This window comes from Canis lupus, chromosome 18 (genome assembly GCF_048164855.1).
Source record: "Canis lupus baileyi chromosome 18, mCanLup2.hap1, whole genome shotgun sequence".
In the NCBI taxonomy this organism is placed as follows: domain Eukaryota; kingdom Metazoa; phylum Chordata; class Mammalia; order Carnivora; family Canidae; genus Canis; species Canis lupus.
Window position 1 is genome coordinate 13,008,600 of NC_132855.1, and position 15,901 is coordinate 13,024,500.

At 38.1% G+C, this 15,901-nt stretch overlaps 1 protein-coding gene across 2 annotated transcripts in view; it reads left to right on the forward strand.

Moving 5' to 3' along the window:
* AOAH (acyloxyacyl hydrolase) overlaps positions 1-15,901 on the forward strand; it is a 158,160-nt gene that overhangs the window by 17,571 nt on the left and 124,688 nt on the right. For both annotated transcript variants that reach the window (XM_072783485.1, XM_072783486.1), the window contains exon 3: positions 926-1,021. In XM_072783485.1, coding sequence (XP_072639586.1) covers positions 926-1,021 — 96 coding nt within the window. The remainder of the gene's footprint in view (positions 1-925; positions 1,022-15,901) is intronic.

Here is a 15,901-nt window from a genome sequence, read left to right on the forward strand (position 1 = left end):
TACAAATGATAAGCAATTTCCACCACTTTTCTAAAATTAAAAACCTCACCCTAGGTCACAGCTGAGCATGTATGGGGTGGGAATGATCCTATTCACAATGAAGCCATCAATTGCAAAAAGGAAGAGAGGAAAGATGCCAATGTCTATGAGCTTCTACTCCATGCTGGCTGGTTTGTTCCTGCACTATCTCCTTTAAATGTCAAGTCTTGGGACACCAGGGTAGCTCAATGGTTGAGCGTCTGCCTTCAGCTCAGGGCATGATCCTGGGTCCTAGGATCGAATCCCACATCGGGTTCCTTGCAGGGAGCCTGCTTCTCCTTCTGCCTGTGTCTCTCTCTCTCTCTCTCTCTCTCTCTCTCTCTGTCTCTCATGAATAAATAAATAAATAAAATATTTTTAAATAAATAAATAATAAATGTCTTATCTTTCTCCCATGTGATGGAAATATAACTAAACAAAGATTCAGTTACCTTGCTAAAGTCACAAAGCTTCCAAGTGGCAAAACTGAACTGACAACCAGTTTTTCTGATCCTTGAACACACCATCTTAGCACACTTCACACTTTACAACTCACAGTGTCTTTATGCACACGGTAGATTTAAAAAGGCTCAGCAAACAGGAGAACCTGGGTGGCGCAATGGTTGAGTGGCTGCCTTTAGCCCAGGTCCTGACCCCAGAGTTCTGGGATGGAGTCCTACATCAGGTTCCTTCCAGGGAGCCTGCCTCTCCCTCTACCTAAGTACCTGTGTCTCGCATGTATAAGTAAATAAGATCTTTAAAAATAAATAAAAGGCTCAGCACACAAAAATTCTGTATTTTGGAAAGGTTGGTGTTCCTAAGGACACACGTATCCTTACCTTTCCCCTGGCCCTCCAGCAGGGTTTTCCTTATGACACTGCTGACATGTTTTTCTGCCCCCTTGCAGCCTGTGTGGTGGTGGTATCCGTGATTGAACAACTTGTTCAAGTTCACAACTCCACGGTGGAGGCCTCGATGGAGAGACTCTGCAGCTACCTGCCAGGTAAATACAGAAAGGGTCGGGTGGCTGTGGGTCTGCTTCTTTGTTTGGTTCTTGGGTCATTGTGAGTGAGTCTATACACACGCTTATGGAAGAGAACGTAACTGAGTTATTTCCGTGAGTTGCTATTCTTATGGGGCTCCTGGAAATTAAAACACACACACATGCGCGAAAACCACTCTAGGCAGTTTTGTCCTCCAACGTTCATTTTCCATCTAGGCAGAATGAGACTATTGTGGACATTTGGGGAATAAAATGTAGAATGGTAATTATCGTTTCATTTGTCACATTTAGAATGATTTGCCCAACTGAGTTTCATTGCCTTAAATACTAAGAAGGTCAAAATAATGAAAAAAATGGATAATTTTCAATGATTTATGTTAATTTAACCACATGCACAGACTCACCCACAGGCCTACCAACACAGAGCTTTGTTTAGGCCCAGAAGGCAATTGATCTTCAAACCCCCAATGGGATGGGCAGCGAGGATGGCTCAGCTCAGTCCCCGCCTTCCGCCCAGGGCTTGATCCTGGGGACCTGGGATCGAGTCCCACGTCCGGCTCCCTGCTTCTCCCTCTGCCTGTGTCTGTGCCTCTCTCTTTCTCTCTCTCTGTTCATGAGTAAATAAAACCCCAATGGGAAAACGACCTGGAATCAGTCCATGGATTTGAACCAGCTCTCTATAAAATCATCTAACCCATTCTCCAAAAAAAAAAAAATAATAATAATAAAAGGAACTGATTGATGATTCAAACAAAATGTGGGGGTGGGGAGGAGAGGACTCTGAGCTTGTCTCCACCCTCCAGCAGAGCTAGATAGTCACCAAGTTATTCTGAACACCCAAGAAGTCAGTCCGAGTCCGAGAGAACAAAACCTGCAAGCCTCCAAGTAGAAACACGACCACCTTTGTGGAAGGTAGGGGGCAGGGCAATTCGCGGGGGGAGGCAGCGGGTGCAGGCCTCGGGGAGGAGCCTGCACCGTGTTGGCAGTGGCGCAGCGCACAAGCTCCATACGCTCCCGACCCGGGAGGATCCGTCCGGATTCAAGGTGCTCGGGTGGCTGAGGGGAGCACAATCCCCGGAGGATCCCTTGGGTCACAGGAGGAACAGGTGGCGCCACAGTGCTGCGCTGTTCCCAGGCATGGGGCCCTGCAGCCCACGGAGCAGGCTGCCCCTAGGGTCTGCGGAGGGCTCTCCCGGGAGCGGAGGGCAAGCGGGTGACACCTGCGCCACCTGCGCCACCTGCGCCACCTGCGCCCAGGGGAGCGCCCTGCTCCTCCCAGCAGGCGTCCCTGACATTTTGGAGTTTGGAAACTGGGTTCCAGGCCTGAGCCAGCGCACCCAGGCCGCCCTGCGCCGCCCAGCAGCCCCGCCCGCAGGTGGCCGGGAGGCCAGGCGCCCGCAGGCCTCTCCCCCAAGACCCCCAAGACCCCTGGAAACCACAGCTCCCCCGAGGGCAGCTTCCGGGGGAAAGAGCAACGGGCTTCCTTTCCACTTTTATTCTTTATTTCTTGTTATATTTTCATGTATTATATTTTCCAATTCCCTTTTTCTAATGTTTTATTATGATTCTTTAAACAATTTTGTATCTATGATTTTCATAGATATATATGAAATTTATATATATATGAATTTTCGTATGTATGCTTTTCATATTTTTTCATATATATATAGGTCTACTTTCATTTTATTTATCTCAGGATCTAGATTCTTTTTTTTTTTTAAGATTTTATTTATTTATTCATGAGAGATGCAGGCAGAGGGAGAAGCAGGCTCCATGCAAGGAGCCGGATGTGGGACTCGATCCTGGGACTCCAGGTCGAAGGCAGATGCTTAACCACTGAGCCACCCAGGCATCCCAAGGGATCTAGATCCTTTTAACAAGCAGACCCAAGCATTCCAGGATCTAGTTTTTTTCATTTGTTTTTCTTGTTTTGTATTTTTGTTTTGTTTGTTTTTGTCTTTTGGGTTTTTTCTTTTTGTTTGTTTGTTTTTGCTTTGTTTTTGTTTTTTTGCATGTTTGTTTTGCTTTTGTTGTTCCCTTTTCTCTTCTGAACTCTTTTATTTCTGGACAAAATGACGAGATGGAGGAAATCTCCCAAAGAAAGAACATGAGGTAGAATTCATGGCCAGGGATTTAATCAATACAGCTATGAGTAAGATGTCTGAACGAGAATTGAAAATGATTGTAAGGATACTAGCTGGGCTTGAAAAAAGCATAGAAGACACTAGAGAATCCCTTACCATAGAGATAAAAGAACTAAAATCTAGTTAGGCCAAAATTTAGAATGCTATAACCAAGATGCAAACACAAATGGAGGCCATAAAAACGAAGATGGATAAAGCAGAGAAGTGAATCAGTGATATAGAGGATAAAATTATGGAAAATAATGAAACTGAAAAGAAGAGGAAAAAAAAAGGTAATGGATCACGAAAGTAGACTTTGGGAATTCAGTGACTTAGTAAAATGTAATAACATTTGTATCATAGGAGTCCCAGATGATGAAATGAGAGATTAAAAGGCAGAAGATTTATTGATCAAATTATAGCTGAAACCTCCCTAATCTGGGGAAGGACACAGACATCAAAATCCAAGAAATACAGAAAACTCCCATTAAATCCAACAAAAGCTAGCCATCACCAAGGCATATCATAGTCAAATTCAAAAAATACACAGACAAGGAAAGAATCCTGAAAGCAGCAAAGGAAAAAAGGTCCTTAACCTAGGAGAAGACAAATCAGGTTCACAGTGAATCTGTCCAAAGAGACTTAGCAGGGCAGAAAGAAGAAGAAAATATTCAATGTGTTGAATGGGAAAAATATGCAGATAAGAATTCTTTATCCAGCAAAGCCATCATTCAGAATAAAAGAGAGATACAGTTTTTCAGACAAACAGACACTAAAGGGGTTCATGATCATTAAACCAGCCCTGCAAGAAATTTTAAGGGGAAACTCTTTGAGTGGAGAAAAAAGACCAAAAGCAACAAAGACTAGAAAGGACCAGATAGTGTCACCAGAGAGCAACACCAACTCTACAGATAACACAATGGCACTAAACTCATATCTCTCAATAATCACTCTGAATGCAAATGGACTAAATGCTCCCATCAAAAAGACATTGGGTATCAGAATGGATGAAAAAACAAGATCCATCTACATGTGCTTACAAGAGACCCATTTTAGACCTAAACATACCTGCAGATTAAAAGTGAGGGGATAGAGAACCATCTATCATGCTAATGGATGTCAAAAGAAAGCCAGTGTAGCCATACTTATATCAGACTAACTAGATTTTAAAATAAAGACTGTAACAAGAGATGAAGAAAGGCATTATATCGTAATTAAGGGGTCCATCCATCAAAAAGATCTAACAATTGTAAATATGCCCTCAACTTGAGAGCACCCAAATATATAAATCAACTAATAATAAACACAAAGAAACTCATTGATAATAATACAATGACAGTAGGGGACTCTAATACTCCACTTATAGCAATGGACAGATAGATCATCTAAGCAGAAAATCAACAAGGAAACAATGGCTTTGAATGACACACTGGCCCAGGTGGATTTAATAAATATATTCAGAACATTTCATCTTAAACAGCAGAATACATATTCTTCTGAAGTGCACATGGAACATTCTCCAGAATAGATCATATACTGAGTCACAAACCAGCCCTCAACAAGTACAAACAGATCAAGATCGATACCATGTATACTTTTAGACCACAACACTATGAAACTGGAAGTCAGCCACAAGAGAAAATTTGGAAAAACCTCAAATACATGGAGGTTAAAGAACCTCCTACTAAAGAATGAATAGGTTAGCCAGGAAACTAAAGAAGAATTTTAAAAATATATGGAAGCAAATGAAAATGAAAGCACGACAACCCAAAACCTTTGGGATGTAGCAAAAGCAATCCTAAGAGGGTAGTATATTGCAGTATAGGCCTATCTCAAGAAACAAGAAAAGTGTCAAATACACAACTTAACCGTACACCTAAAGGAGCTAGTAATGGAACAGCAAATAAAGCCTAAAGCCAGAAGAGGAAGGGAAATAATAAAGATTAGAGCTGAAATGAATGATGTAGAAACAAACAAACAAAAACAGTAGAATGCATTGATGAAACCAAGAGCTGTCTCTTTGAAAGAATTAATAAAATTGATAAACCACTACCCAGACTTATCAAAAAGCAAAGAGAAAGATAAAATCACAAATGACAGAGGAAAGATCACAACCAACACCACAGAAATACAAAATTATGAGAATACTATGAAAATTATATGCCAACAAACTGAGTAACCTGGAAGAAATGGACAAATTCCTAGAAACTTTAAAACTACCAAAACTAAAACAGGAAGAAATAGAAAATCTGAACAGATCCATAGCTAGCAAAGAAATTGAATCAGTAATCAAAAATCTCCCAACAAACAAAAGTCTTGGGCTGGATGACTTCCCAGGGGAATTCTATCAGACATTTAAAGAAGAGCTAATACCTACTCTTCTCAAACTTCCAAAAAATAGAAATGAAAGGAAAATGTCCAAATACATTCTACAAAGCCAGCATTATGTTGATTCCAAAACCAAAGATCCCACTAAAAAGGAGAATTGTAGGCTGATATCCCTGATAAATGTGGATATAAAAATTCTCAGTGAAACACTAGCAAATCAAATTTGATGGTACATTAAAAGAATTATTCACCAAGATTAAATGGGATTTATTCCTGGGCTGCAGGGGTGCTTCAGTATTCACAAATCAATCAACATGATACACCACATTAATAAAAGAAAGGATTAAAAGCATATAATCCTGTCAATAGATGCAAAAAAAAAAAAGCATTTGACAAAATGCAGCATCCTTTCTGATAAAAACCCATAACTAAGTATGGATAGAGGAAACATACCTCAATACCATAAAGGTCATATAAAAAAAGACCCACAGCTAACATCATCCTCAGTGGGGAAAAACTGAGGGCCTTTTGCTTACAGTCAGGAACAAGACAAAGATATCCACTCTCACCATTACTATTTAACATAGTACTGGAAGTCTTAGCCTCAGCAATCATATAACAAAAAAGAAATAAAAGGCATCAAATTGGCAAGGAAGAAGTCAAACTTTTACTATTTGTAGATGACATGATACTCTATGTATAAAATCTGAAAGACTCCACCACAAAATTGCTAGAATTCATACATGAATTCAGCAAAGTCACAGGATATAAAATCAATGTGCAGAAATCTGTTGCATTTCTATACACCCATAAGAAAGCAGCAGAAAAAGAAATCAAGGAGTCAATCCCATTTGCAATTGCACCAAAAACAATAAGATACCTAGAGATAAACTTAAAGCAGTAAAAGATCTGTACTCTGAAAACTATAGAACACTTAATGAAAGAAATTGAAGAGGACACAAAGAAATGGAAAAGAATTCCATGCTGATGGATTGGAAGAACAAATATTGTTAAAATGTCAATGCTACCCAAAGCAGTCTACACATATAATGCAATCCCCATCAAAATACAACCAGTGTTTTTTCACAGAGCTGGAAAGCACAATCCTAAAATTTGTATGGAACCACACAAGACCTCCAAATAGCCAAAGCAGTTCTGAAAAAGAAAAACAAAATGGAGGCATCATGATTCTGGATTTCAAGCTATACTACAAAGCTGTTGTCATCAAAACAATATGGTACTGGCACAGAAACAGACACATAGATCAATGGAACAGAATAGAGAACTCAGAAATGGACCCACAACTATATGGTTGACAATCTTCAACAAAGCAGGAAAGAGTATCCAATAGGAATGACAGTCTTTTCAACAAATGGTGTTGGGAAAGGTGGACAGCCACATGCAGAAGAATGAAATTGGACCACTTTCTTACACCATACACAAGAATACATTCAAAATGGATGAAATGTGAGATAGGAAACCATCAAAATCTTAGAGAACACAGGCAGTAACCTCTTTGACCTCGACCATAGCAACTTCTTACCAGACATGTCACCACAGGCAAGGAAAACAAAAGCAAAATTGAAATATTGGGACTTCGTCGAGTTAAAAAGCTTCTGCACAGCAAAGGAAACAATCAGCAAAACCAAAAGGCAGCCTACAGAATGGGAGAAGATATTTGCAAATGATATATCTGATAAAGGGCTAGTATCCAAGATCTACAAAGAACTTATCAATCTCAACAACCAAAAAACAAATAATCCAGTTAAGAAATGGTCAGAAGACATAAATAGACACTTTTCCAAAAAAGATACCCAGGTAGCTAAAAGACACACATGAGAAGATGCTCAGCATCATAAGGGAAATACAAATTCAAACCATGAGGAGATACCATCTCACATCTGCGAAGGTGGCTAAAATTAACCATCGACACAAGAAACAACAGGCATTGGGGAGCATGCAGAGAAAGGGGAACCATCTTGCACTGTTGATGGGAATGCAAACTGGTGCAGCCATTCTGGAGAAGAGTTTGGAGGTTCCTCAAAATGTTAAAAGTAGAACTACCCTACGATCCAGCAATTGCACACTAGATGTTTGCCCACAGGATGCACAAATACAGATTCAAAGGAATCCATGCACCTTGATGTTTATAGCAGCATTGTCAACAATAACCAAACTATGGAGAGAGCTAAAATGTCCATCAGCTGATGAATGGATAAAGAAAATGTGATACACACACACACACGTATATCGCTATATATATCACTATACATATCACTATGTATATATATATATATAGAATATTCCTCAACCATCAGAAAGAATGAAACCTTGCCATTTGCAGCAACATGGATGGAGCTAGAGTATATTATGCTTAAGTGAAATAAGTCAGCCAGAGAAAGACAAATACCATATGATCTCACTCAGCATGTGAAGTTTAAGAAAGAAAACAGATGAACATATGGGAAGGGGGAAAAGAGAAAAAGGAGAGAAGGAAACAAGCCATAAGAGACTCTTAATGATAGAGAACAAACTGAGGGCTGATGGAGGGAGGTGGGTGGGGATGGCCTAGATGGGTGATGGGTATTAAGGAGGGCACTTGTGAGGAGCACTGGGTGTTGTATGTAAGTGATGAGTCACTGAATTCTACTCCAAAAATCAATATTGCACTGTAAGTTAGCTACCTAAAATTTAAATTAAAAAAAAAAAAGAGATAGAAAGCATACTTAGTAAATTTAGACATTTGGGTGGAATAGGTATTATGTTTGATGATTAAGTCATAATTTAAAATTATCTCTGTTCTAGAATAAATAAAAAAGATTAGTTTAAGTACAAAAAATATACACATTATGTATTTCTCTTTCCATCTCAACAAAATTAAGAAAATATTGATTCTATTTCCCTTATAGACTACTATTCGGTGAATAGTCACGATGAGTAAACTTCTTTGAGAGTCAAACTGTCATCCATTTAATGTTAAAACAAATTCATCAAGGGTGAATTTTTTTCAAAGCAAAGAAGATAGACTAATGCCTGTTGTGTCTTTGGTTTACCTATCATGCTGTGCCAATAGCATCAAAGCATTCTCAGAGAATTTATTGCATTCAGCAACAATATGCTTAATTTTCTTGGAATTTAAACTAAACACCAAGAGAGAATAATACACAAACACACGTGTCTACAATGTTCCAGATTGACCATTGTTAAGATTTTGACATATTTACATCCTCTTTTTTTGTGGAATTAGAATGTGGCATATGAACTTGAAACACTCTTTGGCTTCCCCTCACCCCCAGTTTCATTCTTCCTCCCATCTCCCTAGAGAGAACCACTTATATGAATTTGATGAACTTCTTGTCAAGTTTGACACTTTCACATTCACTTGTATGAATCCATAAACAATGTTTGGTATTGTTCAGTGGGTAATTTTTTTTACGTGTCTTTTGGTAAAACAAAACAAATCTAGAAAGCCACACAAAATAACTTTATAGTTTTATCAGTTATTAAAAAGTGAATACCCTTGTAAATGTAGCCTGGGTCAAGAAGGCACAGGTAGGTAGCTACTCCCCTTTCCATCATAAATCACTTCTTTTGCCTAAAGGAACAGCATCCTGAATTTTTCTGTAATCACTTTTTTCATTGCTTTATGCTTTTATCATCCAAGTGAGCATTCCCTACACTATAGTCTTGCCTAGTTTAAAATTTTTTGATATGTCTTTTAAGTCTATTTTAATCTACAAGTTTTCTTCCCATCCTGTCCTTTGTCGTGTAATTTAATTGTGGGATTTGTCCTATAGAGTTCCCCACAGTCTGGATTTTGCTGATTGCCTCCCTGTGGTATGATTGAATATGTTGTTCTGTGTTCTGTATTTCCTGAAATTTTGCAGCTAGATCCAGAGGCTTGATCAGACTCCAGTTTGATTTCTTTGGCAAGACTATAAATGGTGATGCTTTCTTTCACTGGGAGACCATTATATGTGGTTTTCTCTTTTATCCTTTTGTGATATTACCAGCTGTTGATGCTCAATAACTAGATCTGTTACTTCACTGGGAGTTGCAAAATGGTGCTATTCAAATATATCATTTATATTATATTTAGTGGTGGAAATGCATTAGAGGCACATTCGCTCATCCTTATCATATTGTAGAGACATTTTTCCCCACTGTCTTTAATGGTTTTGTTCATAGTAGGAAAGGCAGGATAAATGCCTCATTCCTTGGCCTTATTTGCTCATTTTCAAATAATTCATTACCTTTCTGTTATCATCCCATAGTAGTCAATCAGTTTTCTTCAAAATATGGGCCCAGCCCATTATGAACTCTTGAATTTATACATATTTGATATGTATTGTTGTGTAGACCACAACAGATTTTTGGTCTATGTCAATTATTATCCTTTTGTAACTCAAATTGTCACATGTTTGACCAGTGGGAACTTCTTCAAGTTGGCTCCTGAGTCCTTTTGACATGAGCCTAAGTAACTTTTGATAGCTCCTTCACTAATTGGTATGACAAGATGTTCCAGCCCCGTCTTGTACATTTCCAGTCGCAGACTTGAAATCAGTCATTTCTCTCAAAAAATCTGGTTTCTGTTAGTGAAAAATAGTATTTTAAGACCACAGTCTGGGAACATAGGAATGTTCATTGCTACTGAGGTGGTCATTCTTTGTAGGCCTCTTCAGTAGACAATGACAGAAAAAATACATATATTTACATATACCTCTATATACATTTACCCATCTTACGTATAATTTTAAGATAAAATATCTAGTGAGTTTATACTGACACTTCAAATTCAAATTCAGGACTACAGGATTTTGTTTTTCTACAGGATTTTCTTCTTAATCTCTTCCATGTCATATCTCCTTCTTTCCATACTTGAAGTCCTAATTCTAAAAGACAAAGGGATAAAATACCCCATAATTATTCACTCATCTATCCCTCATTACCCATATAACAGTCCCAGAATATCAATCCTAGCACTGCTGCCATTAATATACTTCATAATCATTGAGAGCACTTAAAATTGTTTTCTGCATATACTTTTCTCCTTTCTTCACCCTTTGTAATCATTGCACTGTATGGCCCGAGCATGCAGCTATTATGTACAATACCCATTCCCTGCCCACCCTCACTTAGCTCAGCCCCATCAGTAACTATTTGATTGATGTTCATCACCAGCCCTTATGAGGATGCCTCTCTAGTCAAGTTGTCTAGAGCTCATTCCTCAGGAAAGCCTCCTGGGAACAATATTCCCTGAATTTTTGCATGTCAATAACAAGCTTCAGTGCCCTTTACACTTGAAAGTCAGTTGTTTTCTGGATATCTAAATCCTTGGCACACAATTTCTTTCCCTCTTACACAATTTCTTCCCCTTTCTTTCCCACATCTTAAATGTGACTTTAAAAAGCCTACTGATAATCTAATTCTCTTTTTCCTGTAATTTCTGCTTTTGCCTAGAAATTCAAAGATTCTTTTTTCTTTTCTTCTATAAAATTCAGTCATCTAACTAGAATGTGTCTTCATGTCAGTTGTCGTATGTTGGTGTCAGGAATGTAATGTGCTCTCAAGTATATTTTTTTTTAATAATTTCAGGAAAGTTGTTTACTTATTCCATTTCCTTGATTTGGTTTTCTTTTTCAGGGATTTCTAATATTCATATTTTGAATCTTCTTTGCCTAACCTCAGTATGTTGCCTATCTCTTGAAAACTTTCTATTCCTTTTTTTAATCTTGAAAGTTTTTTCTCTTTTTCACTTTGCATTTTTCATAAGACATTAGCTATTGTATTCAGTTCTTGTGTTCATTCTAGTTCAGACTTCATTTCCCTTGTAATCTTGCATTCTTCCCTGAGTTCTTTTATTCCATGACTGAGTTATTCTGATTTCTGTTGTTCTTTCATGACATCAACAGCATTTTATTAATGCTTCTTAGCTCATTTTGAAATACTATGTTATGTTTTAGTCCTTTTTTGGGCTTGACTTTCTGGTATGCTTTTGCTCTCTGTAGGGATGCAAGTCTGTTCCTTATTCTTTTTTTTTTTTTCTTATAATAACTTTGTATGGGAGTTGACCTAGATACATTTCTGTTACTCATTTTTATGTGAAATTAGTTTTCCAAAACGCTTAAAAAGAGAGGTGGTTCAGGATACTTTTCTAGATCCACAGAACTTTTTTTGTTGTTCTTACATAGTGTTCACATGGATACACACACACACACCACAACACCTTGCTGAGTTTCTGACTGTTCCCCTGCCCACTTTTACTTGGATTTTCCCTTTCCTTTGCTTCTGTCCAGCTCAGTGTTATTTCTAGACTCGGAGTTTCTCCTCAAAAACTGTGTGCATGCTGTCCTGGAAGACAGCTCTGGCAGGTCAGTTTCTACAATTTGTAGACGCCTGGCCAGGCCAGCCCCTTAGTTCTTCTAGCCTTGAGCCCCTTCCACGCATCTGCTAACACAGTGGGCAAAACTCCTCCTCCCAGTCTCCACAGCTATTCTTTAATTGGCCCACCATACTTTGTACGCAATACCTATGGACTGTTCCGGGATTCCCCTATTCACTTTTTTTTTTTTTTTCTGGCGTTCCATTGCTTGCTTTCTTTTACTTACTCCCACACGGACATTGATAACCTACAAGTCTTGTGGCCATGAATGGTTTATCCTTGCCTAAATGTGTTTTAGGGTTTGTGGAGATACCTACCTTTGTTGCAACTGTCCATAGGTTTGGGGTTTTTCAATCCATGAGCAATTTTTTTCCTCCCCTCTTAGGTAGAAATTCCCAAAATCTGCTGCCTCCAACATCATCTTTCCAGAATACTCTCTGTGTGGGGTTTTGCTGTTATATTAATATCTACTATTTGCACAAGCTCTGCAACTTCTGTTTTTCACCCAAAAACATGCTTTTGAAGTCTATAAACCTATGTTAAGACATAAAGACTTAGGTCAAGCCTCTTAATTACTCTACAGTTCTTCACCATATAAATGTCCCATATTTTACTGACCCATCCTCCTATTATTGGACATTCACAATCTATTATAACCTTACTCTGTATTTTCACATCTCTGAATTAGAGAAAGAAGAGGAAAATATTACCATTTTACAAAAAGGCAGCGCTAAACCCCTGAGCCACCTGGGCTGCCTCATTTTACAAAAAGGAAAAAAGTGAAAACCAGTCATAATTATCATTAAGACTTGTTTTGATTGGTTGTCATTTCCATGTAATAGACCACACTGACACATATCATAATTTGTACCTGGGGTTTGATTTTCTCTTTTTAGGCAAAGTTGTATTGTTCAAAGATGAAAGGCTCAGTAAAAATCCTTTTTCCTAGATGACCCTGTCCTAATGTACTAGTGAAATGCAACACAACATGAACCAAGATTGCTGGTATTCCAGGTACAGTCTGGGCTCCTTTTGACTCAGCACAGGACATTTCAGAATTTGATGAGGTAAATGGGAGTCTGAAAGTCAGATTCTGGTAAAATAAAAGTTGATACTTCACCAAGGGAAGCAAAGTAGGTATTTCAGTTTTCCACAGTGGTTTATCTTTCATTTGAAGGAATTTCAAAGCATTAAGAATGCTGCTTGGGGTTATTTTCATTTTATTAACTAATGTTCTACCTCTGGATAGAAATAAGGTATTCAGTTCAGCTTAAACGTTCTTTCATTTGACATACATAAAGACATAGTGGGCATTACTGTTTCCATTTTATGGATGTAGAAACCAGTGCGCAGAATGGCCATGCAAATTGTAAATGGTAACAAAGATAATCAGTCTTCTAGCTCAGGATTTCTTCTTTTTAAAAACAAAATAGGTCTGAACCGTAGTGCCTACCTGCACCCAGTATTGCTTTCAATCTGATAAGCCAGGAGAATGGGGGACAGGGAAAGTGAAATTATGTACTTCAACACACAGTTAATATTTTAAAGATTATTTTTAAATAGTATTGCTTTTACCTCCAAAGCAATAAAAGTTCAGAAAACATAACCTTAGCAGTCTGAAATCATGTAAGCAACATTCTTGAGAATAATCACTCAGTAAATCATGTTGGCCTTTCCTTGCCTGGGAAGACTTTTTTTTTTTTTTTTTTTTTTTTTAATTCTGCAAAACATTACTGACCTTCAGTTTCACCTGCTGCTTTTGCCTCTGGCTCTCATTAGTAAACACCTTGGAAGAATCTCAGAATTGTTAATGGAAAAATGATTAATGGAATCATTCTCCCTAGGGGTCAGCAGACTCATACACTCTGAGACCCTTGCTAGAACTTCACTTTTCTTGGGTCACCTCTGCAAAATTCTTATTCTCATGGAATATGATAGCTAAAAACTCATGTAGATTTAAAACGAGGAAGGCAACTCTCCTCAAATTCTGGAAGTTCTGAAAATCTCCAAGCAAATTGGAAATCATAGCCACAAAACTTGCTGTGTGGTCAGTTAATCTCCCTGTGCTCCAAATTTCTCACCAGTACTTAGTGTATCACAATACCTTCCATACCTGGAGTAGATGAAAAATCAAATCAAATGTCCTAAGTATGTTGAAATGCACACTCTAAGTAACATGGGCTTTTGGAGTAAAAAAAATTAATCTCTTACTGAATGATGTAGTAGATCCGTGTTTGGGGGCTTTAAGCTCTCTAAAGTTTAATGTTCCTTCCTATAGAACAAGGGTAAAAATAAGCACTCCCTCAAAACGTTCTTGTGAGAAACTTCTTCATGGTAAATGTGAAGGTGACTTCCAACCTAGAATGTTCTGGGTTTTATTTATACACATGTGTACATCTAATGTATGATGACTCCTCCCTTGCTCCTTTTTAACTTTCCTTTGCTCTTGGAATGGCCACATTTTTTTTTTTCTTCTATGCTGTTTCAAATCTGACTCTGTAGAAATCAAATGTTCTTGTACCTTCCTGGTCGCAGATAGTTTAACTGTATACATTGTACATCAGACAGGTGACTAGCACCTAGATAGTAACTATCTTTTCCATAGTTGTATCAATAATGGTGAGGTTAAAAAAAATAATAATGGTGAGGTTATAGCTGATCAAGTTGACTGGGCTCTATCTGGCTTGCGCTGGACACTTTACATGTCTCCACTCGGTACCCTTCTGTGCTGATCTAGAATTTAGCTGTCAAGGGGGCTTCTCCTCTTCCAAACTAGCCATTGCTCCAGGAGCCCCTCACTCTTAATCATCACAGAATCCGTCTGATAAATGATCACAGAATCCATTTGAGAAACAGACAGTCCTACTCAAAGAACAAGGAGAAACTTTCAGCCACTCATTTCAACTTGAGCAAAACAAGGTTCTAAAAAAAAAAAATACATACACGCGCACACACCAACATCTCTTATTTTACCAGAAAGAAGATAAATTTTCTCTTTCAAGCTGTACTGCACAAGCATAATATTGCCCAGCTCTCAGCTAAACTAGTTCTATGTTAGCTATACTTGAAACTTGCTTGCAGAGTGCTTTGCCAATTCATGTAATTTTGACTGTCTGCTACATAATTCTCCAAACCTCCTAGACAGTCTAGTGAAGGAGAATGAATCCCTTTCCCACATTTTTCAAGTGAGGGAATTGAAAGGTAAGCAATCCAAGGTCAGAAGCAGATCAACAGATGCTGAATTCGGGTCTCTGAGTCCTATGACATTAGAGGTTCTTGACACTCTCCACTGCAGTGCCCCTGCAAAGGAGCACCCAGGGGGGAGAGGAGGTGTTTTTTTTTTATTAAAACAGTTATATTGACGTATAATTCACACACCATGCAATTCACCCATTTAAAATGTATGATTCAATGGCTTTTAATATATTCCCACAGATGTACATCCATCACCACAATGAATTTTAGAACATTTTCATTATACTGAAAAGGACACTTGCACCTCTAAGCCGTCACTGCCCCAAATATCTATCCTCCTCAGACCTAAGCAACCATTAATTTTCTGTCTCCATGCGTTTGCCTCTTCTAGACATTTCATATAAATGGAATTATGTTTCTTTCACTTAGTGTAATGTTTTTAATGTCCACCCATGTTGTGGCATGTGGCAGAGCTTCATTACTTTTCACAGCTGAATAATACTCTATTGTATGGATATAATCTATTTAGTTCATTCCTTCATTTGTTAATGGACATTTGGATTAAGTTGTTTCCTCTTCTTGGGTATCTTAAATAATGCCACGATGAACATTCATGTACAAGTTTTTGTGTGGATGTATATGTTTTATTCTTTTGGGTATATATCTATGAGTGGTCTTGTTGGATTATATAGTAACTCTATGTTGAACCATTTGAGGAATTGTCAGACCATTTACCAAGGTGGTTGCACCGTTTTATGTTCCCACCAGTCGTGTATGAAGATTCTAATTTCTCCACATCAGTACTTGCTATCATCTATCATTTTTATTACAGCATATCATAATGGGTGTGAA